This window comes from Trichosurus vulpecula, chromosome 8 (assembly GCF_011100635.1).
Source record: "Trichosurus vulpecula isolate mTriVul1 chromosome 8, mTriVul1.pri, whole genome shotgun sequence".
Classification (NCBI taxonomy): domain Eukaryota; kingdom Metazoa; phylum Chordata; class Mammalia; order Diprotodontia; family Phalangeridae; genus Trichosurus; species Trichosurus vulpecula.
The window spans coordinates 137,806,423-137,831,048 of NC_050580.1; the positions used below are offsets into that span (position 1 = coordinate 137,806,423).

At 36.5% G+C, this 24,626-nt stretch overlaps 2 protein-coding genes across 7 annotated transcripts in view; one reads left to right on the plus strand and one right to left on the minus strand.

Annotated features, from left to right (window-relative positions):
• The window catches only part of MEF2A (myocyte enhancer factor 2A), a 241,816-nt gene extending 223,577 nt beyond the window's left edge, over positions 1–18,239 (plus strand). For all 6 annotated transcript variants that reach the window (XM_036734327.1, XM_036734325.1, XM_036734324.1 and 3 more), the window contains 3 exons: positions 3,375–3,501; positions 8,246–8,372; positions 13,956–18,239. In XM_036734327.1, the coding sequence (XP_036590222.1) occupies positions 3,375–3,501; positions 8,246–8,372; positions 13,956–14,325 (624 nt within the window). In that variant the 3' untranslated portion in view covers positions 14,326–18,239. The remainder of the gene's footprint in view (positions 1–3,374; positions 3,502–8,245; positions 8,373–13,955) is intronic.
• A 5,563-nt stretch (positions 18,240–23,802) lies between these two features.
• On the minus strand, positions 23,803–24,334 carry LOC118830031 (ubiquitin-40S ribosomal protein S27a-like). Its single transcript, XM_036736902.1, has one exon. It carries the CDS (start codon positions 24,313–24,315, stop codon positions 23,845–23,847), a length of 471 nt encoding a protein of 156 aa, XP_036592797.1. The 5' UTR covers positions 24,316–24,334; the 3' UTR covers positions 23,803–23,844.
• Positions 24,335–24,626: the final 292 nt, after the last annotated feature.

Sequence of the window (24,626 nt, forward strand, 5' to 3'; positions counted from 1 at the left end):
TTCCAAAATGAGTGATTTTTATTGGCTTTCACTATGGAAAAATAAATGTGACTAAAAATAACTTGCAGTTGGTAAGAAATATTACTTGTCTGCAAAATAAAATACAAATCTTTTAGCTGCTGCACAAGAAAGACCTTATCATTTAAGTCCAAAACATTATTTTGTAGTTTGCTTAATAATTTAAGGGGGGAAACTTTTAATTTGTCATCAACATGGACCTATTGCTGGTAAGAGGCTCAGATTGCATGAAAGCATGGCGGGGGGAAATGCACCCTTTGAGTTTCCACTTGGTATAGTTTCATGCTTGTGCATGCTGGCTTTTTTTGCACAGTTTTTTTTTTCTTTCCAGACATCTTTTTCTGCACATCATAACAATATTTTATCTTTAAAATAAAAGATCACTCCTCAGACACCTTTGTGGTTTCCCTTCCTATTCCCACTACAGTTTATGATTTTCCTTCTACCTATTTGGTATCAGATTATGATATATACAATCTTGCGATTTTGGGGAGTTGTTATTAAATGATCTGCTTAAATTACACTGTGATTCACAAATTAAACTTTTTACTTGATTATAGTCTTACTCATTAAAAGATAATTTATTTTAAATTTGTATATTTTTTTTATTTTATTGTGCAACTTCCGTATAGCATAGAATAGAAAATTTCAGATAGATTTCCTTCTTGCCAACTTAGGAATATGTTGCCCTCTAGTGGTTTTGAAAAATATTTTTTGTAAAGGAGTCATTATTAACAGAAGGTTTGATGGGTACAGTAATAAATAATACATCAGAACCCTTCCTTTAATTTGGGGTCTAAGCCTTGGTTAACGTGAGACTGAAGCATGGGTGGAAGCCAAAAGGAGTCTGCTTTATAATGAATTCTCCATATATTCCATAGTAATTAGTATCTGAGGTGTACTAGAGTATTTCAAAAATCCAAATGCAGAAAGTTATTAAACTTCAAAGAATTAGCTGACTCAAAAATGTTATAGAATAATTTAACAAATTCAGCATATTGAGACAGAAATTGATTCATATTTATATTGCTTTATTCTCTAACATCCCTCGAATTCCACATCTTTTTATAAAAATAAATTGGAAAAAAATTCCAAGTACATAATGTTTTACAGATTATAGTAATCCTAAAATAAAAAATACAAGATAATATGGAGAGGGAGAGAATGCTGCTGACAACTAGGGATGTTAACTTGGAAAAATAATGAATAATTTTAAAGCTTTGTATATCTGAGAAACAGAATCATAATCATTATCTATAGAAACTTGGATATTTTCCAAATGAGTAATGGTTGGGAGTGGAATTACACTTACAAGTGGACTTATTCTACTCTAAGGAAAGGCGAGTAAGTGCCATGAAACCTACACCTGGACTCTTCTGTTATGGGGTCTAAGGATTTCTATAGGAGCTTTGCAGTTCCATGAAAATTCCAACTTCTTTCATGTCAGTACTAATGGGAAAATTACAATCAGAAGAGATAAATATTTATCCTCTCACTCTCTATAATCGTGGGTCAAATGGTCACAAAGAATAATAACATTTCATACATTGCTTTTCAAAACACTTTTGTGTACGTGATCTTATTTTATTGTCACAGCAACTCTATTTGAGAGGCAAGACCATTGACATTATCACTATTTTATAGTTGAAAAGAATGAGCCCCAGAGAGGCTGAATTGAACCAGATGGAAGTCAGGTCTTCTACTTCCTAATCCAGCGTTCTTTCCACTATACCATAAATCCTTCCAGTGTTCATCCAGCTCATACTGGAACAGTGAAAACAAAGAAGACAAGAGTGGTGCTTTATTTGGAGACCATGTCTTGCCCTTTATGTTCTGTCATCTAGTATTTTGCACAGTTGCAGGGGTCCTGTTCAAGTGTAATATAGAATTATCAGCAATTGAAACCTGCCTGATACCCATACTTTATGAAAAGAGGGATGAGGAAAATTGAATCACATTACTACAACTCTCTGAAAAGGTTTTTGGTACTGATGAATTATAATTACTTGCATTACAATAAGGTCTTAGATGCACAAATGTCAGGTGCCATACTTTATCATCTTCATGTGCAAAAATGTCTGGATTTAAAATCTGGCTGTTAGACATATCTTTGCCATTGCATGGGTTGTGTTCCCCAGTACTAATTCATTGTTAACAGAAAAAGATAACCTAAATCACTGAAAAGAGAAATCGGTTCCACAGTATCACTATATGTAGATAATTTAACTGATAAAATACTAGTTCTATTTCTGAATAATTTTAAGGAAATAATCATGTGGTACAGGCATTATTATGTAAATCATTTAACAGTTTCTTTCCTCTGGATTAAAGAAACACAATAAAGTTCACCATAATTATCAGCATATATAATAAGTCAGTGTCTAATTAAGTACTTTAATTAGTGTAACCAATTTAATTTTAAGACTAAGTATAAATGTCATTGAATGAGAACCATAGAATTAAAATAAGACAGTTGAAGGGCATTTATTGAAAATTTATCATTGTGGAGGGAGGTCATTTTCTTGAGCCAATAATCTTAAGATGGACACAAAGAGTGTATATATGAAACAGTTACAAAGCAAAATATAAAAATCCTTTGGTAAGGAGTAATCTTAAATCATAAAGCAAATTAAATTAAAATTTATTTCTCTTCTTGTAATACGTAAAATACAAATGTTTGTAGTAGATAAGTGTTGTTGCAATGTTGTATTTACATGATTAATTCCCAAATGACTTTCTCTCTATGGAAAGCATATTTAAAATATAAACATGTGCCCATTGATACCTCAGTAGTTGCAATAGTATCAACTTTTTATTCTATTAGATATCACATATATAGCAGTGTTATCCCTTGCAATAGAATCCCTTATATTTAATATGTTATCTCCATGATATTAATAAGATTGCACAAAGAATATAAACAAGATTCACAGGACAGAGCTAGAAGGGGCCTCAGAGCTCATAACTGAAATCCTCTTATTTTACAGATAGAAAACTGAAGCCCAGAGAGGTCACTTCTCTGAGGCCTGAGTTCACCAAACACTAAATTAAAGGCATGGTAGGCATGGTATTTGAATCTGGGTCCCCTAACTCCAAATCCAGTGTTCTTTCCACTCTACCACTTTAATATAAATATTTTCTCTTTAAAAATAAGCCAGATGAAACATTTTGTAATATTTCCTTTAGTAGTTACTTAAAATTTTTCACATAATCCCTACTATATGAAATAAGATCTTCAACATACAAAAAGCATGAAAACATATATATTTTTTCATTGAATGTTATTTTTAAAATATAGACTCTGTTCATTATAATATCCACATGATACATCTTTCTTTGTTACTCATCACTTACAGAATTCCCAAAGGATAAGCAGTTCTCAGTCTACTCAACCTCTTGCTACCCCAGTGGTATCTGTGACAACTCCAAGCTTGCCTCCACAGGGACTTGTATATTCAGCCATGCCTACTGCTTACAACACTGGTAAGTCTTTATTTGTTGCCTTTCCTTGTTTGTTTTCTGTAGCGTAAATATTTTACAGTTCTCCACTCAGTAGTCAGTGCTTACAAAAGCTTATGAAAGCATTAATATTGAAATAATTAATTAATTTGTACCAAGGTATTTGAGCTCATATTTGACTTTTAAATAATTTGTAGTAGACTTATTTTTCTGTTCTCCTGTTCTCAATTGTTATTTGCCAGAACATAGTAGGCTCTTAGTAAATGCTTGTTAATGGGTTGATTACCCAGAGCAAGTAAGTAAGTGGCCATTTCTTGCTCTTTCAGGTCATTTCATATATTACTTATAAAAAGTGGCATATACTTTATTCCTCTGTCTTTTCTTAGGTAGCCTTCTACTATATGGTACCACTGTTACAGTTTTTAAATAATTCCTTGGTTTTTTTATACTTACCTGCTTTGGAAAATAAATCCACTATTCATACTGATATGGCTCCAGGATATGGTGAAGTTATATCACAATCATGTGGGATTTTTTTTGCCTCTATGTCTAGCAGTGTGGCTAACTAGTATCTGAAGAATAAGATAAATACTACACTCATTTCTTCTCCCAAAATGTTATATAAATATTGTTTTTATTATCAAGTGGAACTTGTTAATTTTTTATTTATTAATTATTTATTAATTATTATTATTATAATATAATTATAATTATAATTATATATATAATATTATATATTATATATATAATAATTATATATAAAATATAATTATAATATAATATAATTATATTAATTAATTATTTATTAATTATTTATTAATTTTTATTAGCTTACCTTAATCAAGATTCTTCCCCTGTATGTCATCTTGCCATAGAGGGTGGTTCCCAAATGCAGCGGTAGTGTAGCAAATCATATCAATGGGAAAAGGTTAAGGTATGGGCTCCAAAATAGAATGTCACTTAGAGATAAATGTAGGGCAAGTTCACAGAGCCCCGCCACCTAAAGGTTAGAAACTAGGTGATGAATATTTTGGGCCACAGCAACTCACAAACCCCCCCAGTAAGGCATGGGGAGGGGTTCGTTTTACCTTAGAGCCAAATACATGTACCAGTGAAATTTCTGCTATTTTGAATCACATTTCTACATTTTAAAAATCTTAATGTCATTTGCATAATTAATCTTAATTTAAGGATATATTTTTAGTGTGTGTAAAAACTCAAGTGGTAATTTTTTAAACTGTTATGTAACAAGTTATTACACATAATATTACAAGCAGTAACTTGAATACAAGTAATTTTCATTATGTTAACTCTATAGGCACTTTTTAATTTAGAGAACTATGGTTTTCTTTTAAGATTTCTGCCCAGGCCACTACCCTATGGTATGTTTTCTCAGATACACTGAAACTATGATAAACATTCAAAAGAAGAAGGATACTTAAAATTTATCTGAACAGTTATTAAGAGATTTTAATAACTCTTGATGAGAAAGGGAAGAGTCAGTAAGTAAGCATTTATTAAGCACCTACTGTGTGCCATGAACTGTGTTAAGCACTGGAGATACAAAAAGCCAGGCAAAAGATAGTCTCTGCCCTCAAGAAACTCACAGTCTAATGAGGGAGACAACAAGCTAACAATTATATACAAACAAATTATATAAATATGAAATAATTACCCAGAGAGGAGGCACTTAAATTAAGAGAGATTAAGAAAGGCTTCCTGTAGACCGTTGGAGGCGGAAATGTGGAGGGAAAGCATTTCAGACATGTGAGACAGCCAGAGAAAATTCCCGGAGCTTGAGAGATGGACTGTTCTTGAAACAACCAGGAGGCCACTGTCACTTGATTTAAGAGTTTTCAGAGGAAGTGTAAGAAAACTGGAAAGGTTCGGGGACAGGAGGAAAGGCCCTAGGTTCTGAAGAGCTTAAATACCACGTAGGGGTTTTGTATTTGATTGTGGAGGAGATAGGGACATGGTTGGATCCGAATTTTAGGAAGATTAACTTAGTAGATGAATGGGGGATGGATTGGAGTGAGGAGAGACCTGAGGCAGGCAGACCCATCAGCTGGCTGTTGTAGTAATCCAGGCATGAAGTGATGAGGGTCTTCCTACACCACAGGACAGAAGGGGGTATGTTGAAAAGGAATGCAGAACCAAAAAGAAATCATTCTTTTTTTCTGTTTTATACATATCATGTTCTCTTTATAAAGATAAACAAATTGTAAATTAAGGTTTCATTCTCCTCAAGAGAACTGGCTTAATAAGTCTTGAAAAGCTTTTGTATCAGTGAGTCATCTGAATTTTCAGATATTTCAAATATTTTTTATAGTTTTCTAATGTCTATAATATGGTAGAACTAAGCATTTGTCACAGAAAATTCCTAGAACATCTTATATGGTGCTGCAATAAATGCATATAAAACAAGATACTATAGCCTCTCCCAAAAAATAACTTACAATTCCATTTATAGTTTGTAAGAACAGTGAAGTTGTCTTTGGTAGAGTTGATTGTCTCATTCATTGTGAGTGAAGCTTATTAAAAAAAAAGGCTCAAAGAGAACAAAATAGAAAAAAACCTTTTGAAATTTTCACTTCCTCAGATCTGTGGCCAGAAGAAATATGCCTGTATTGAGATGTTACTGAAAAGTAGATAACCTAATTTAAAACACTCTCTCTCTCCCTGTCTCCATTGGTCTGTCTCTCTGTCTCTCTCTCTCCCTCTCTCTCTCTCTCTCTCTCTCTCTCTCTCTCTCATGGGTAGGTGGGTGTAGGTGTGGTTAAAGTAGTTACTACCACCAAGGAACTGTAAATCAGAACATTCAACAAACAATTGTTAAGTACCTACTGTAGTTAAGATAGGTTCTGGGAAATACAAAAAAAAAAATGAAACAGCTCCTGCCTTCAAGGGGCTTGGGAAGGGATAACAGAAGAGACTACCCAGAAAAACAGTATGACTCTTGATAGATAAGTAAATATAAGGTAATTTAAGGCAAGAGAAAACATTAACATCTGGTGGAAGGAATCCAAGAAGGCTTCAGAAAGAAGTGTCCTCTTGGTTGAAACTTAAAGGAAGATAAGAATTCTTAAAGGCAGACTTGAGGAGGGGGAGTACATTCCAGGCATGAGGGAAGGACTTTGAAAATTCATTGGAGTGCCCAGGGTGTGGAAAGGAGATGAAATGTTGGGTTTGGGGAATAATTTATGGTGGAATGTAGAATGTGTGAAGGGCAGTCATGTGAAATAAGGCAGGAAAAGTAGATTGGAGCCAAATTATGGAAGGCCTTAAATGACGTTCTTAGGAATTTTTATTTTATACTAAAGGAACTGAGGTCTGTGATATGACCTTAGGCCTTCAGAAGGTTATTTTGGCATTTATGGGGAGGAGGGATTGGAGAGAAGAGAGAAGTGAAAAAATCAATTAGGAGGCAATTATTGATTTACCAGAGTTGGCTCTCTTCTTCTAACCCTGCCCTCCACCTTCGGGAGTTTACACAGTACTTAAGGGCATAAATGGTGAATTATTATTAAAAATCTTTCAAAAAATACATCATATTAGATCTAGTGAGTCAGAACTACACTTACTCATACCTGTTCTCATAGCTTTACAATCTGTGAAACTGGGCTCTTATAATTGAAGGGTGTGTTTTGTTTGGTTTGGTTTTTTTTTTCTCTCAAATGGAGGTAATTCACTAATACTATGGTAATCTAATCTAATTAAGAGTGAGGCAGTGGCCAAAAAGCCTAGTGATTTAGAGTTAGCCTTAGAGTCTGGAAGACCTGGGTTTGAGTGTTGCCTCTGACACATCCTAGTTATGTGACCTTGACCTCTAAAAGTCCCAGGCAGTTGCAGAACAAGTGCCAGTACACTTTAGTAGAAGGAGTTCCTCACCTGGAGCTCATTATAATAATGTAGTTACAAGACAGTCAAAAATAGTAGGGCAGTAAAGTTTTTGGCAAGCTGGCCTTGTACATTTCTTCTTTTTCCAACAGGGAAACTCAGTCAGTATTGTTAAGCACCTAAGTGCCAGGCATTTGTGTATGTTAAACTCTGAGGTTGACAAAGTCAAAAAAACAGTCCCTGCTCTAGTGGAGTTCACACTGATGGGGGAACCAACAAATAAACAAGGGTATATAAGTAGTTAAGAAAACAAAGTAAGTGCCTGTTCACCATAGAATGAAACAGAAGAGGTGAGCTTAATGGTGAGCTGAAGGTACCTGTGAATGAGAACTATATAAATAATGAGCTATGAGGCAAAAAGCTGTTATTGAAATGTCCATGCAAAACAGAGATGCATCTAGCACAGGGAGCCTTTTCCATGAGCATTAAGTTATTTTACAAAGACTCCAAGAACTTCTTTAGTTTGAACTATAAGACTATTATTATAAGTTGTCTAGATAAAGTCTCAGCAAATAGGGACTATTGTCTTCACATTCCGAGTGTAAGAGTAACAACAATGTGCAGAATAACTGGTGGTTTCTTGTCACTATATTTCAGTTTGAAAAAATGAGTTTCTCTTTGTACTATAAAAATATAGTACAAGTCTCATATTTGTGTAGGGATGTCATTTTTTCTAAAAGAATTAAATAAATTCTAAAACGCCATAAAAGAAAATTCCCTGCATTTTAATTTTGTAATTATATTGAACAAAAATTGTTGTTGTCTTGTGTTTGAGTTCATCTTCTTTGTCCTGATGTAACTTAAAGCTGTGATTTGAAAATAGTTTATTTCACTTTTCATCTGATGAAAATTTTTTTCCCTTCTTTTTCAGATTACTCACTTACTAGCGCAGACCTGTCAGCCCTACAGGGATTTAACTCCCCAGGAATGCTGTCTTTAGGACAAGTATCTGCCTGGCAACAACACCATTTAGGACAAGCAGCCCTCAGTTCTCTTGTGTAAGTAACTGCTAAACTACTCACAATATCTGTGATTCTGTTATGACACACTCATCTTTATATATTGGTTAAAATTTACATTTCTAAGACTGCACACCAAAATCAAGTAAGAATTATTTTTATTAGGACATTGGTGTTTGGGGAGATTTTCCTTATATGCCATCATATTCTTCACAACTTTGAAATTCCTTATCTGCTATAGTAAAAGGTAGATACGGGAACTACTGAACTAGTATTCCTCTAAGGAATTTGACTAACAAGTATTTTTTTTAATGGAGATAAAATAAGCAGACCAAGGTTTCTCAAAAAGTCTGTGCTGGTAATAAGTCCAGGTTTCCTGACTCCTAGACCAAAACTCCATCCAGTCTAGATCATATTAAAAGTTTTAAGTGACAAACACACCAGATTTATACTTTTTCCAAATCTGTACTATGATGGTTGCTGGTCACAACTAGAGACAAAAATTCACATTTGAAAGTTCTAAACTCAGATTAGGGTTCATAAAAAGATCTACAATAACATAGGTAGTCTTAAATGTTAAAATTGCTTTGGGGGGTGGCGGAGCCAAGATGGCAGCTGGAAAGCAGGAACGTGCTTAAGCTCTCCCCCAGGTCCCTCCAAACACCTGTAAAAATGGTTCTGAACAAATTCTAGAGCTGCAGAACCCAAGAAATAACAGAAGAAAGCAGGGCTCCAGCCCAGGAAAGCCTGGATGGTCGCTGGGAAGGGTCTATAGCTCAGAGCTGGGAGAGGAGTGGAACACAGCCCAGCATGGACCAACCAGACCTGGAGTCAGGCAGAACATGCACTAGGGCCCTGAATCATTGAGCTGTGGCAGTTACCAGACTTCTCAACCCACAAACTCGAAAGACAACAGAGCAGATTAGTGACAAAAACTTCGGGATCAGAGTGAAAGGAGTGCGAAGTCAGCCCCAGCCCCGGGGGGCGCAGAAGCAGTTGCTTCCAGCCCCAGGCGCACCCTAAGCCAAGGATCAGAGCAGGAGTGCAGAGCCTGCTCGGATCTGGGTGGAGGTCAAGGTTGGCGGTTCTTGGGGGTGGTGTGACAGAGCTTGCTGTTAGAAGTAGCTCTGAAAACAGCAGCGCAGCCCCTAAAGCTTGGGACAAAGTACTCTATACTCTACAAGCAGTAGTAACCCAACAAAAAGCTGAAGGGCCAAGTAGTTGGCTGGGAACATGAAGAGGCATGGAAAATGAACTCAGATTCAGACTCAGACTTTGGAATCTTTTTTTGGTAACAAAGAAGATCAAAACATACAGCCAGAAGAAGTCAACAAAGTCAAAGAGCCTACATCAAAAGCCTCCAAGAAAAATATGAATTGGGCTAAGGCCATGGAAGAGCTCAAAAAGGATTTGGAAAAGCAAGTTAGAGAAGTAGAGGAAAAATTGGGAAGAGAAATGAGAGTGATGCAAGAAAATCTTGAAAAACAAGTCAATGACTTGCTAAATGAGACCCCAAAAAATACTGAAGAAAACAACACCTTAAAAAATAGACTAACTCAAATGGCAAAAGAGCTCCAAAAAGCCAATGAGGAGAAGAATGTCTTGAAAGGCAGAATTACCCAAATGGAAAAGGAGGCCCAAAAGACCACTGAAGAAAACACTACCTTAAAAATTAGATTGGAGCAAGTGGAAGCTAGTGACTTTATGAGAAATCAGGATATTATAAAACAGAACTAAAGGAATGAAAAAATGGAAGACAATGTGAAATATCTCATTGGAAAAACTACTGACCTGGAGAATAGATCCAGGAGAGATAATTTAAAAATGATTGGACTACCTGAAAGCCATGATCAAAGAAAGAGCCTAGACATCATCTTTCAAGAAATTATCAAGGAAAATTGCCCTGATACTTTAGAGCCAGAGGGTAAAATAGAAATTGAAAGACTCCACCTATTGCCTCCTGAAAAAAGATCCCAAAAGGAAAACTCCTAGGAATGTTGTCACCAAATTCCAGAGTTCCCAGGTCAAGGAGAAAATACTGCAAGCATCCAGAAAGAAACAATTTGAGTATTATGGAAACATAATCAGGATAATACAAGATCTAGCAGCTTCTACATTAAGGGATTGAAGGGCTTGGAATATGATATTCCAGAGGTCAAAGGAGTTAGGATTAAAACCAAGAATCACCTACCCAGCAAAACTGAGTATCATGCTCCAAGGCAAAATATGGACTTTCAATAAAATAGAGGACTTTCAAGCTTTCTCAGTTAAAAGACCAGAGCTGAATAGAAAATCTGACTTTCAAACACAAGAATCAAGAGAAGCATGAAAAGATAAACAGGGAAGTGAAATCATAAGGGACTTACTAAAGTGGAACTGTTTTGCTTACATTCCTACATGCAAAGATGATGTGTGTAATTCATGAGACCTTTCTCAGTATTAGGGTAGTTGAAGGGAATATGCATATACATAGAGGGCACAGGATAAGTTGAATATGAAGGGATGATATCTAAAAAAAACAATCAAATTAAGGGATGAGGAGGAATATATTGAGAGAGGGAGAAAGGGAGAGATAGAATGGGGTGAATTATCTCACATAAAAGTGGCAAGAAAAAGCAGTTCATTGGAAGGGAAGAGGGGGCAGGTGAGGGGGCATGAGTGAATCTTGCTGTCATTGGATTTGACCTGAGGAGGGAATAACATACAAACTCAACTGGGTACCTTATCCCACATGAAAGTAGGGGGAAGGGGATAAAAAAGGAGGGAGGATGGAAGGGAGGGCAGATGGGGGAAGAAGTAATCAAAAGCAAACACTTTTGAAAATAGGGTCAAGTGAGAAAATTGAATAAAGGGGACAGGATAGGAGGGAGGGAAATATAGTTAGTCTTTCACAACATGACTATTTATGGGAGTGTTTTGTATAATGATACATGTGTGGCCTATGGTGAATTGCTTGCCATTGTAGGGAGAGTGGGTGGGGAGGGAAGAGGAAAGAGAATTAAAGTTTTAAAAGCAGATGCTCAAAAAAAAAAGTTGGTTTTGCATGCAACTGGGAAATTAGATATACAGGCAGTGGGGCATAGAAATCTATCTTGCCCTACAAGAAAAGAAAATAAAGGGAAAAGTGATGGAGGGGGAAGGGAACTGAGGTGATAGAAGAGAGGGCTGACTGGGGAATGGGGCAATCAGAATGGGTCATCTTGGAGTGGGGGAGAAATGGGAAGAAAATTTGTAACTCAAAATCCCTTGTGGAAATCAACACTGAAAACTAAAAAATATCAAATAATAAAGTGTGGAATTCAAAAAAAGGAAAAAAAAAATTAAATTGCTTTGAGGGAAAATAGGTTTGCTTAGCAACAAGCAGTCCAGGGTACAGATGGGCAGTGTTGTAAAGGTTCATCTTCAAGTTGGTTGTTTGGAACTCAAAACACATTTTTCCATAAGAAAGAATATGAATGATTAGAGACTGAGCCTAACTCACAGAAACCTAACTGTTGAAATAAAGTTCACATACAGTACAGAAAGCACTGTTACTAGTAATGAGGCAAAACTGAATATGAAATTCTTTACCCTGAATGTTGGTACTTAAGGGTATGTGGATGATTTCTCTCCCACAGAGTGCCTTTAAAAAAAAAGGCAGCCTAAGGCAAACACTTTATTCCTCTCTACCCCTCCCCTCTCCACCCTCTGAGGGTCAGTTAACATTCTGCTCCATTACTTTTGTGTTTAGACTATGTTAACATTGATTCATTCCCTTACCACCCCAATTTTCATGTCTTTTCTGACCAACTACATACCCTTCTCCTGTTTCCCCCAGAGGAGAAGAGTGTCACTTGATTCTTCTCATACTAACCTTCCTCTCCTGAATGTATGTATGCATACTTACACCAGGTCTGGGAAGAGTATTAAGAAATTAAGATAACTGACCACTTTTCCTCCAAAGCCCCCAGACCCCTCAGAAGCAGTTTGCTAAAGTGTTTTCTCACTTTAGTCTTCCCTTTTGTCTTACCTCCTGTGTCAGTAATTAACGTGGGACTTTTTTACTGTTTTCTTTTTTGGAGCACTTACTTAATCAAGTGCCCTTGATGAGTCTGGCCTTTAAATAGTAAAAAAAAGTCCCACCTTAATTACTGATACACCTCCTTTACACAGTAAGGAAATGGAGGTGAGCACAAGTGAAGCCTCTGAGTCTCAGGACAGGGAAACACAGTGGAGAAGGAACATCTAATTAGAGCAGAAAGGCAGAGAAAGGTTGGCGGGAGAGTAAATAGCACCATTTGTCTTAACTGTGGGGCAGACAGGTCAGCAACTCTGTTGGCCCAGGGCGGAGAGACAGGTGGAGACTAAAAATCTTCTTGCAGAGGAACCCTGGCCTGGCAACTCCAAGGTAGTGCTTGGAGGTCATAGTTGGGACCAACCTTACGTAAGTCAGAGAAAAAGGAGGCTCATTAAGTTTAAGTTACTTGCCCAAGGTCACACAGGTAAATCTTTAATAATAGCAGGGCCAGGATTCAACCCACATTCTCTAATTCCAAATCCAATTCCCTTTCCTTTGAGAAAAGAGCTGAGAGGCAGAGCAAGGAGGACCAATTTTGGGTGTTCCTCAGTTTCACCTCCCTCTACAATATGTACATGGTATGTTAATTGTCATTGCTCAATTCAGATGTATCTTCACAGGGCTCATTACTTTTAAACAGATTACATGACAGAAAGATAATAAATATCTCAAAAAACTTTTTTCAGATACATTGATCTTTACACTAAGTGTCCAAATTACAGGGAAGGTTTATGTTTAAAATATGAACTGTTGCAGCCCTCCCTAGGATAACCAATAACAGGAATTACAAATAAACTTGATCAAAATAAGCATTAATAATTATAGAGGATTATTGATGAAGCATGTAGCCCACCTCCTGACCGAGAGGAGATGTACTCAAGATGCAGAATCATACTTTTATAGTAATTTTGTTTTTCTTTTTAATAGGAAGAGGGAAAAAATGAATACCTGGAAATTATTAATTAATTCTAAAAACATACAACTTTGAAATTAAATTAAAAAAATAAATACTAAAAATACTAATGTGAGATAATTCGCCCAAATAAGTCACTAAGAACTGCTTTAAATAATATTTGAATGTAGATGTTACCCAAATTAATTTTTCTTTAAATAAAGTTATCCAGATGTAATTTCCTAGGCCAAGGCCAGGAGGAGAAAAGGTAAAGTAACAGACATCAGTCATGTCTGATGCTGACAACAAAAAAAAATGACCCCTTTGCCATCTTAATCAGTTGGCCAAGTTGCCACACTGGATAATGGCTTTGTTCTCAATATTTTGTCTGCAGAATTATAGTGGTTTACTCATTAGTACCAATTCAGAGGTAGCAGATAGATTCAAATAAGGCGCTATTATTATCCCCATTCTTGTTTGGAGTTTGTGACTTAAAAAAAAAAAAGTGGAATTCCATTTCTGTATAGGCCCTGATTTAAGCCCAAAACGCCTTTTGGAATTCAGATTTTGTTTCAGATACCAGCTATTTTCAGTAAGTTTCTGGAATATCTCTTCGGTTAATGCAGATACACTCGGAGATTTGCTAACATATGTAACTTCTTTTCTCCTTTAGTGCTGGAGGGCAGTTATCTCAGGGTTCAAATTTATCCATCAATACCAACCAAAACATCAACATCAAGTCAGAACCAATTTCACCTCCCAGGGATCGAATGACCCCTTCAGGCTTCTCTCAGCAGCAGCAGCAGCAGCAGCAACAACAACAGCAGCAGCAGCAGCAGCAGCAGCAGCAGCAGGCTCGTCAGGAAATGGGTCGATCTCCTGTTGACAGTCTGAGTAGCTCCAGTAGTTCTTATGATGGTAGTGATCGAGAAGATCCCCGAAGCGACTTCCATTCACCCATTGGGCTTGGCAGACCCCCAAACACTGAAGACAGAGAAAGCCCTTCAGTAAAGCGAATGAGGATGGACACATGGGTGACATAAAGCTGTTGATGTGGCTGTTTTTATTTTGTGTTACTGCAACGAACTGCCCTACATATCTAAATTTATAAATAAGGACATGAGTTAAATATATTTATATCTATATACATACATATATCTCTTTACGTATATATGTATGTGTGTATGTGCGTGTGCGAGCGTGTGTGGTGTGTGTGTGTGTGTGTGTGTGTGTGTGTTTTGCATACACCAAATTAGGCACTTACTGCAAATTCCTTGTATATCTGCAAATGTCCAATGGTAAACAAAAGAAACCCTGTAGGCAGTGGTCTGGTCTGGCACTTTCTTACACTTTTTGTTTAATAATATAATCCAGTTTTTGAGGAGAAGCATTGTATTCATATATAATCCTACCACACTGGCTTGCAGAAACCTAGAGGGCTCACCCATAGTAATGTCCCCTATGTGTTTTATTCAGACTGTGTGGTTACTTGTAGTTCGTTAAGGAAAAAATGCTTTGTAGCAGCAGGGCAGTAGAAAAGCAGGAAAAAAGAAAGCAATACTGTACATAAAATGACATTTATATTACCCAACCCAGCATGGGTCTCTATTGCAAAGGGGTGCATGGGAAAGGGCTGATGCTATTTAAACAAAACAAGAAAACACCACACATACCTGTTTTGCACGTGCAAAATGTATTGGGTCAAAGAAGTGATCTTTAGTTAATAAAAAGAGAGAGAATAGAAAAAAACGCATGAGATATTCAGAAAAATATTAGCCTAGAAAAGTAGAGCATTAACAAAATAAAATTAATATATTAAGTTATAATTGGAATATGTCAGAAGTTTCTTTTTACATTCATGACTATAAAAAAAAGAAAAGAAAGGAACTGATTTTAGCTCATGTATATTTTATATTAAAAAAATACCCTTATGAATTGATGGCTATATATAAAGTTATATATAGTACTTTTGAACACATTCTGCTATGAATTATTTATATAAGCCAAAGCTGTATGTTGTAGCTTTTTTTGTAGAGTATAGTTTTATCTTGTTTTGACTTTTGAGTTTGACTTTCAGAGAGAAAAAAAAAACTTGCAGGCGGAACCTTGGAAACAAAAAGCCATGAACACTTATTATCTATATGTAAATTAAAATTTGAGCCAAACTCTTTTTTGTGTATATAGCATCTTAAATATATTATCACCTTTGGTGTAAGTACCTATGTATTGTACGGTCACCAGATTAAAAAGTATATTTTTGTGGATTGCCGCCAACTTGAAAAAAAAAAGGCGAGGTCCTTATTAAGTAGAGTATTCACTGTTTAATATTTACTATTTTGTTAAATATACTGTACTTTCTTTGGATTTTAATTATTATTAATATCCCAGTTTTTTAGAGGGTTGTATAAAGGGGGTTTTCCCCTCACTGGTGGTGAATGTGTGATGTTAAATTGTAATCTTTGTGCTGTATGGTTAAGCTTCATTATACATTATACATTTTATACATATGTATATAACTAGCAAAGTGGAAGAAAATCTGGTGTTAAAGTTCATCCTGCATAAATATAAAATGTGTTGTAACAGATTTTAAAAGGCATTAGTTAAAACTTTGCCTTTTGTGAGAAAAAATACAGTGGAAAAAGTTGATCTAATTTAATTCATGTTAAGATAAAATGGTAACATATCAGGTGAGCACAAAAGGTTTTATAAGTGGTAGAAGCTTAGGGAAAAACACTTATTTTGGAAATAAATTTCCTTTTCTTCTAACCCTTCAGAAATAGAGGGATGCAGCTGGCCACAATTTAACTTTTTTATTACTATTTTTAAAATATTTCAAAATATTTCATACACAAGTGATAGTCATTCCATTTGGGGTGGGGTGAAGGACTTAAATTGATTGTAGTGAAGCTTCCACTTACAGTTCTTGATATTTGAATTGAGCAGTGGCAGCCCTCAACCTGATTTTTTAAACTCCCTACCTGAAGACTAATCCGGGATAGCAGTTTTCCTTTCCTGAATTAATCAGTTTTTACCAATAAGCTCGTGCCATATGAGCCAAAATTCTGCATCTTGCTGTATTTTGTATTTTCAGAATTAAAACTGCACCTCTCATCAGAAATTCAAAGTAGAGCTTTTAAAAATTATTCCTTTTATACAGAATTTAAATTAACATATAGCAACTATCTGTCATCCTTTACCTAAATTTCATCTTATTTCCTAAGTTAAGGGTCATTTTCTTATTGGCAGTGTTTTGGCAAAGTTTTTGGTTTGAAGGTTTTGTTTTATTTTGTTTCTGCCTTTTCACAATAAGCCATTCGAAACACGGACAGCCAAATATTCTGACTGACACAGGTATTAAAAACACTTACTTATTGGAAGATGGAAATTTTTGGAGAAGGCTTGGATATGACTAGTAAAGTCTGTTATCGTAGCCAAAACAAGGAGGATTATTGTGTATTTTCTCATTTAAGTATGACTATTTGGGTCTTATTCAAAGAGGTGGGGTTTTTTTTATTTGAAATTAATTTAGGTTTATTAAACTATCTACATGTTTTTTATAGGGTCATGTACAATCTAAGCAGCAAAATAGTCTCCCAAACCAAATTTCCAAGATAATTCCACTTCCTTACCACTTTATAGACCATTTATAGCTTTGAAAGTGTTAAGTGATTCTTTCATTATTATTTATGCATGTTCATGAATTTTTGCTGTATATGTGAATAGGAGTTATGCATTCACATTTACTGTCTATTTTCTTGTGTGCCTTATGAGATGGCTTTGCTGACTGTATCTCAATAGTCTTTATTTCTATGCAGGTTTATATGCAGTACAATTACTGTTTTCTAAAATAATGTTACCCAAGGCTCAGAGTTTGTATTTAAATTGCTTTGACAGAGTAAAAATTTGTTCATTTTGCAGGAAGTGAGTATCTGACTGTTAACCTCTTTCCCATAAGCCCTATTTGTGAATTTAAACGAGTAGGTTTTATAGAAATATCCCCTTGCACATACACACACGCACATATGCATATACATTCATATAATGGAAAGTGATTGTTAATGAGGATAACATAACAGTGTAATTTTAGACCCTACTTTAAAAAAAATTAGACTAGTGTTATGTGACACCATAAAAGAAATAATTTAATCTATTCAAGTGTAGCATTTCTTTTTTCTAAAAAATAAAAATAAATAAAAAAGAGCAAGTCTGTGGTTAAATTACACAGGTTAAAATAAGTTTTCCAGTAGAAAATATCCAGTCTGTACTCTTTAGCCAGTCCATTTAAAAATGAAACTCACCTATTATATACATATGATCCCAATCAAAACTCCATCTTTGAGCTCCAATTAAAAACATAATGTTGCAGACTAAATCAGGGGTTTGTTATAGAAGAACAAAATGTTTTTAGCATTTCCTTTTACTGTAAAGGACACTAATGCATCACATACTTTCTGGATTAACTGTCATGCGCACAAGAAATACATAGTAAATAAGGAACCTAAAAACTCCTGGCATTTGATCATGAAAAGAAGCTAGATGATTAGAATGTGAAAGAAAGATTTACAAATGTAAAATGTTTATTTCTCTGTAGAAACTTTCTTCACTTTGCTGTGCAAGAGGACACTGCTTTGCTATATTTAAAATGGCTTTTTTAAAAGAGATTTATGTATTTGGTAAATGTTTGTAGTCAACAGTTCACACAAGAAGCTGTTCACGGTTTGATAATGTAAAACCGTTTGGCGGCACAAGCTGGACTTTGTTGCCATCCTTGAGATGAACCTTTTAAGAAAAAATAAGTTAATCTCAATTTTTCCCTGAATGTGTTGTTTTTTCTTCATTATACAATAAATATTCTAGTGAACTTTTTATCAAATGGTTAAGAAAATGCTAGAGGTTGTTGTAAAATATTTGTATCCTGCATTCACTAAAGTAAAGATATACTGGCTTTTACTGTGTATTCCAGACTCTGTCATATTTGCCTAGGATTGAGTAATTTCTCTTTAGAGAAAAGTTCATCAGCAGTCCTTTGTGACATCTGTAATCCCCTTTCCTAAACAACTTTCTCATTTCCTATTAGTTTTGTGTAGCCCTGTAGGCCTCCTTTATTTTGACCTATCAACTTTCAAAATGTTCAAGAAGAAAAACAGGCCTTTTCTAAGCCTGACTACCAGAAGACTTGCAGACCCAATTCATCCCTCATTTTCTTCTGCAAGCTTCCACTGGTTTCATTCACTGCCAAGTATAGGAAAGCCTCTTTTTAGCTTATTTGCTTTTTCCTACTACTAATTTTCTACAAATTTTGTGCTTTGTTCCCCTGTTATTTTCTATGTCTTCACTGCTACAAGACTTGGTTTTTACATGCACATATGAATGGGTGAATTCCTTTGTAACATTTAACATCCCAAATGAGAACCAGGACTGGGAAGTTTTGTGCCAAGGACAAGTGGCATGAAAGATGTCCCTGGTCTGGGCATGGGGGTAGACACTAACCTATATGGGAGATAGACAATAGAATACCTTAACTCCTGTGAGGCTACCTCCAAAGAAGAAGCTGGCCATCTGGTAATGTCATAACTAGTCTTGCTAACTAGATGCTGAGTTCAATTTTTTCACATTTGGTATCCACTAGTCTGATTACTAGTGGGATATGGGGAGAGAGTGCCAACTCATATAAGGGACGGTTTGGGGGTAGGGAGCGGTTGAAGGAAAACTTGAAGCCGGTTCCCCCACTCCCAGAAAAGAAAATCTTCAGTGTCATTAAAAGAAGTTACAACCAGCTCCACTCCATTTTGTAATGAAAGAAATCAAGGCTCCAGAGAAAGGAACTGGTTTTCATTAGGTCACAGTAAAATTCATACTAAATAAACTTTTGCTGAATTGAAGTCAAGTCAGAGCCCAAATCTCATAGTTTCACAGAAGGTACCTCATCCAATCTTATTTTACAGAGAAGGAAACACAAGCCCAGGATTAAGTGTCAGACTGCCAGTACGGTGCTTTTTTAGCCAAGTTGCTGAAATTTGACCTTGTAAGATATGGTTAAGGCACACGCAAAGGCTCTAGCCTTCCTGCAAAGTGGCACCCCGGTCTCAAGACTTCAGTTGACCGAGGAGGGGCTTTCAGTCTTCTTGATGCACCTTGGTTCCAAGTTCAACTCGCCAGATTGCACTTGAGAGCCTGGTCACTCGCAGACAGGGCCAGGTCTCCCCTCTCATCTTTAGATGGGAGATAGGTAATGCCAGGCTCCTTCTATTCCGTAACAGCCCATGGAACTCTCCCAGCCAACATCCACTAGTGCCTCACAGCTTCTGCTTTCTAAAATGAAAGCACAATGTCCTCTGACCTGTCTATCCACTCTGGTCACAACTCTATCCCCTGACTCAGGGAAAATAATTTAATTAGACCTTTAAAGTGATCTAGGAGATGATTTTTTTTTTTTACTTTCAGTAAGCTCCATAATAATGGCATTTTGTCTCTTCAGTATCTGGAAGAATTTTATTTTCAATTTTTATTGATCCTTTTTTTTTACATTGCCTTTATTTCAAAATAACTTTCACCCCCAACCAGAGACTTACCTATTATGGCAAAGAATAAAAAGAGGGAGAAAACTCAGCAGAACTAGCTAACATCCATCAATTCTGTATTGTATGCCCAATTATGGACACTATATAAAATGCCCCACCTCCATAGACCTTTCTTCACAGAAATGAAAGTTCCTTTAGAGATTGAGGGTGAGGGGAGGGTGGCACCGCTCTTCGCGGGGCCAGGCTTGGTCATCATAATCCCAGAATTCGGTTTTGATTTGTTATTTCCATTTCCATTGCTATAGTCATTGTGGGTATTATATTCTTGGTTCTACTAAGGAAATGCTTATTTTTTTAATCAACATATCATACGCATAAGACAGATACCTAAGAGCTTTTAGGAGACTTTTCATGTTTCTGGCAATATGATTTTCCTTATAAAGTTGGTTGGTATGCTGGTTATGAATAATTTTTAAACTAGAACTTCACTTTTCATTTTCTAGCTGAATTATCTCACTGAGAAGTCTTCTTATCCTGTCTGCTTAACTAAATAGGGTCTTCCTTATTGTTCAGTGAAATTCAAAGTCAGATATTTCATGCTAGTTTCACTTCCTGACTGCAAAAGGACTTTTGTTAGCAATTTTTATAAATTGCTTGAATCTCACAGCTAAAAATATTTAAATCCTATCTACAGCTACTTAAAATGAATTCATTGCTATTCCTAGTTCGTTCTCATGAATACCTCGCTCTAGGCCCTTGATGGGTTTTTTAGGTTCTGTGTCTGACTAGCATCAGCTAGTGGTAACTTATGTCAATTTTAGGGTTGTATAGGAGCCTTCCACACAATTTAGCCTTTGGAGAAAATGATGAAATATAGAGAGTATGTCATGAAGTAATAAGCGATGAAGAAAATTGAGACAGGATTGTTGATGGACTTGACTGTAGGATTGTATAGACTTTATCCTGCAGGCAGTGGGGAACCTCTAACGGTTATTGATTAGAGTTCAATGCTGAAGGTTATTGAACAGTGAAGAGAGGAAAGCAGTGGTCATTGGGCATCAGGGTCTCCAAATCATGCTGCTTGATTCCCAATAACAAGGAAGGAAGTCAAGTCAAGAAGTACTGATTAAAGACTTTACTGTGTACTAGGTACTGTGCTAAGCTTTTGGGCTACAAAGAATGGTGAACACAGTCCCTGCTCTCAAGGAGCTCACCTTATAATGGAGGAGACAAAGTGCAAACAACTCTGTATATATGAAATACAGGATAAATTGGAGGTAACCTCAGAGGGAAGATACTAGCCATGGCGGGGACCAGGAGAGGTCTTTTACAGAAAGGTAGGATTTGAACTGAATTTTGAAAGAAGCCAAGAGACACAGATAATGAGGTAAAGAATTACTGGCATGAGGAAAGACCAGTGACAAGGCAAGAAATCAGAGGTAGCATCATATTCTAGGAACAGCAAGAAGGCCAGTGTTGCTGTGTCAGAGTATGTGGAGAGTAATACAAGAATAGAAAGGCAATAAGGGTAGAGGTTGTGAAGGCTTAAAAAGGGAAACATGTATATTCAATCCTAGAAGTAATAAAGAGTTTCTAGAATATTGAGTAGGGTAGTGAGTGACGTGGTCAGATCTGTACTTTGGCAACTGAGTGGAGAATGGATTGGAGCAGGGAAGACATTTGAGGCAGGAAACATCTTTTAGGATTCAGAGGGGTTCTATACCAGAAAGGTATAGGGGAATCCATTTTTTATAAATTGAAGTACATTCCAAGCAAAATGGTATATGTTCATGAAAACTTTATTTTTTTCCTTTAATACAATAAAAAGCTCTTAATTTGTGTGGCAGCTTACATTTGGGACAAATACGGAATGCCTCTGCTATACAAACCATAGAGGTCCCATGTCCTATTTTCCTCAGATAAAGTGCTACCAGATGAGTAAAAACTTTATGAAAGCAAAATAAAACCAAAACATATCAGCAATACACCTCACTAGCAATGTGTTTGCTTATTTTTAGGCACATGTGTATGTGTTCAAGTTGTTTTGGGTTTAGTTTTTGAAGACTTGCAAAGTTCTGTTACCTTTAATGAATATTTTACTGAATTACAAAATTAATGTAAAAATATCTTTTTTTCCTCTCTTAGTTGTGTTAGCAATCCCAGAAGAAAAAGAAGGTGAGTTTCTTGCAATCTATGGTTATTGAGTATCTAAGGTCACTTTTTATTTGGCAAGGATTTATATTTGACACATCAAAATTTTTCTCCAAGCCTCCCTTTACTTAGCTATCTGGAGGGCTTTACCATCAAAGATAACCTCCCACTAATTACTGGAAAGGTCACAGTTAGTCACCACCACTCTGGGAAAAGTTGATTGCTTGCCTACCCAAAAGCCTTCAAGTTGCTGAAAATCCAGAGGGTAGCCCTGGCATCACCAAGGACCTGCCACCTCCCAAAGATGACCCCTACTCACTTTCGGTTGGCATGAACAAATCAAAGATAACCCTCACCATCCTGTGCTCTCTCTCCTCCAATTGTCACCTGTTTGTCAAATGTTTGTGATGTAAGAACTAATGAAGAGAGCCCCTGTGCTTGAAAGGATAGGGAAATCATTTTAAAGCCCTTATTCAGACAAGATAAAATCTTGTGTGTACTGTTGGTAGATAAATTAACAAAATAAGGTTTGTGACACAGGAGGTAAATTTACCAATGCATTCATGAAAAACGGGTCCCATAGAACAGTTCTCAGAACACTTCCTCACACATGCCCTTGTGCTACTAATCCCTTCTCCCAGCTGCTACAGACAAAAAATCTGAACCTACGGTTAGTTCATCTTGGGATGACTGGTACTGTCAAGAGCCACAGTGCTACCTCTAGGAAGAGGAGGGCAGAAAGATGCTGTTTAGGTAGTACCAGCACTCAACTTAGAGTCAGGAAAGCTGGGTTCAAATCTCATCACTACCATTTGCCATGGGCAAGTCACAAAGTCTTTGAGATTATTTACTATGGTATTTTATGACATGGTATATACTATGGTATGTTTAAAAAAAAATTAAAAGCCAGCATGCCATTGAGAGACTTTAAGTGCAGCACATCAGGAAAACTATATGGCTTTGTGGCCATGGGCAAGTGACTAACCTCTTAGGGCTCCTGGCAGCTCCAGACCATAACTTACAGAGAGTTACCAATCTGCATTGATTAGAGTTCCCTACACTAATAAAAATGACTAGAATAAAAGAAAACTTTTAATGAGGTCAGTCTTAGATGCTCTCAAAGGTCCCTTTGGGCTATAAGATACAAAGGGAAAACAGAAGAGATGAAAGCTTGAGACCCATCATATTTTTTTTCTTTCACCACCACCTGTGTTGATATTTGATAGACACCCCTTTCCTCTGGTGGGGTTTGTCATTTAGAAAACGAAATCTTTAGTTAACATTAGCTCACATTTATAGACCAATTTAAGACTTAGAATGTGTTCTTCACCTCAGGCAGGTAGGACAAGTACTGTTATTTCTGTCATACATAGAAAAGAAACATGGGAAGGTTGCCTCAATGTGACACAACTATTGTTGGAACTAAGATTCACAACCGTATCTCTTGATCCTAAGGGCTCCTTCCACAGCACCATGATGCCCAAACTAAACAGATCTATTAAAGATCACTATAGCCTGGAAGATAATGAAAACTATCCTGGAAGCCACATTGGATCAACAATTTCAGTGTGTCACTGAGCAGGGTAAGTGACTTGGAGTGTCAGGAAGAAAGCTCTACAGCCCAGTGTAAAGCTGGTAGTGAACCTTCCTGATCCCTAGCTGCCAGTTTGTATTACAGCTACAGGAGAGCTGAACACCATGGGCAAGGGGCCAACCCCAACCTGGATCCTATATTTTCAAAGACTGCCGCTCTCCATTGTAAAATGAATAGGATTTTTTAAATGAACAGGTAAGAACAGCAGCTCCCTTTCCTTGTGGATTCCAAAACACCCTCCTTGCCAGTGAACATTTTTTTTTAATAGTTGACTTTTTTTATTAACACATATACATTTACTTGTCTTCTGGCTTGTTGAAGCAGTAGGTTAGACAGCGCTTGCCACAATAATGTCTGTCAAAATGGCTAGCCATAAAGACTCCAGCACCACATTCATCAGAAGGCCACTCTCGTTGAAGGCAGCTAATCTTGCCATTCTCATCAACCTTATAGTACTTCAGAACAGCAAGCTTAACCTTCTTTCTCCTGTGCTTGTTCTTTTTGGGAGTGGTGTAATACTTCTTCTTTCTCTTCTTGGCACCACCACAAAGTCTCAGAACAAGATGAAGGGTGGATTCCTTCTGAATGTTATAGTCAGACAAAGTACGCCCATCTTCCAGTTGCTTGCCTGCAAAAATCAATCTTTGTTGATCAGGGGGAATACCTTCCTTATCTTGTATCTTGGCCTTGACATTTTCAATAGTATCAGACGGCTCGACCTCAAGGGTGATGGTCTTCCCCATCAAAGTCTTCACGAAAATCTGCATTGTGGCACTGGGTCCACCCGCTGATGGCAGATCCGAAAGAGGCGAACAGACATTCTAACTCCAACTTCTCGAAACCTGCAGGAAATTTTTCATTTCCTAGGGCTTAAACACTTGGAAAGGATAGTTTACTGAACACAAATCAGATATTATTACTCATGAGTAGATTCACACATTGCCGTAGGGGCTAAAAGGTCTATTTTGTACCTTCAACAAAACTGGCAGTTAAATGCTAATTTTAAAATAAGCATTAAGAAACTTTTGCTTGTCTCTGCAGAGCCATCATATTGGTCATCAGAAACGGTAAAGCCTCA

Excerpts from the sequence above, each read along its gene's own strand:
- LOC118830031 (XM_036736902.1), bottom strand. The coding sequence starts at position 24,315 with ATGCAGATTTTCGTGAAGACTTTGATGGGGAAGACCATCACCCTTGAG.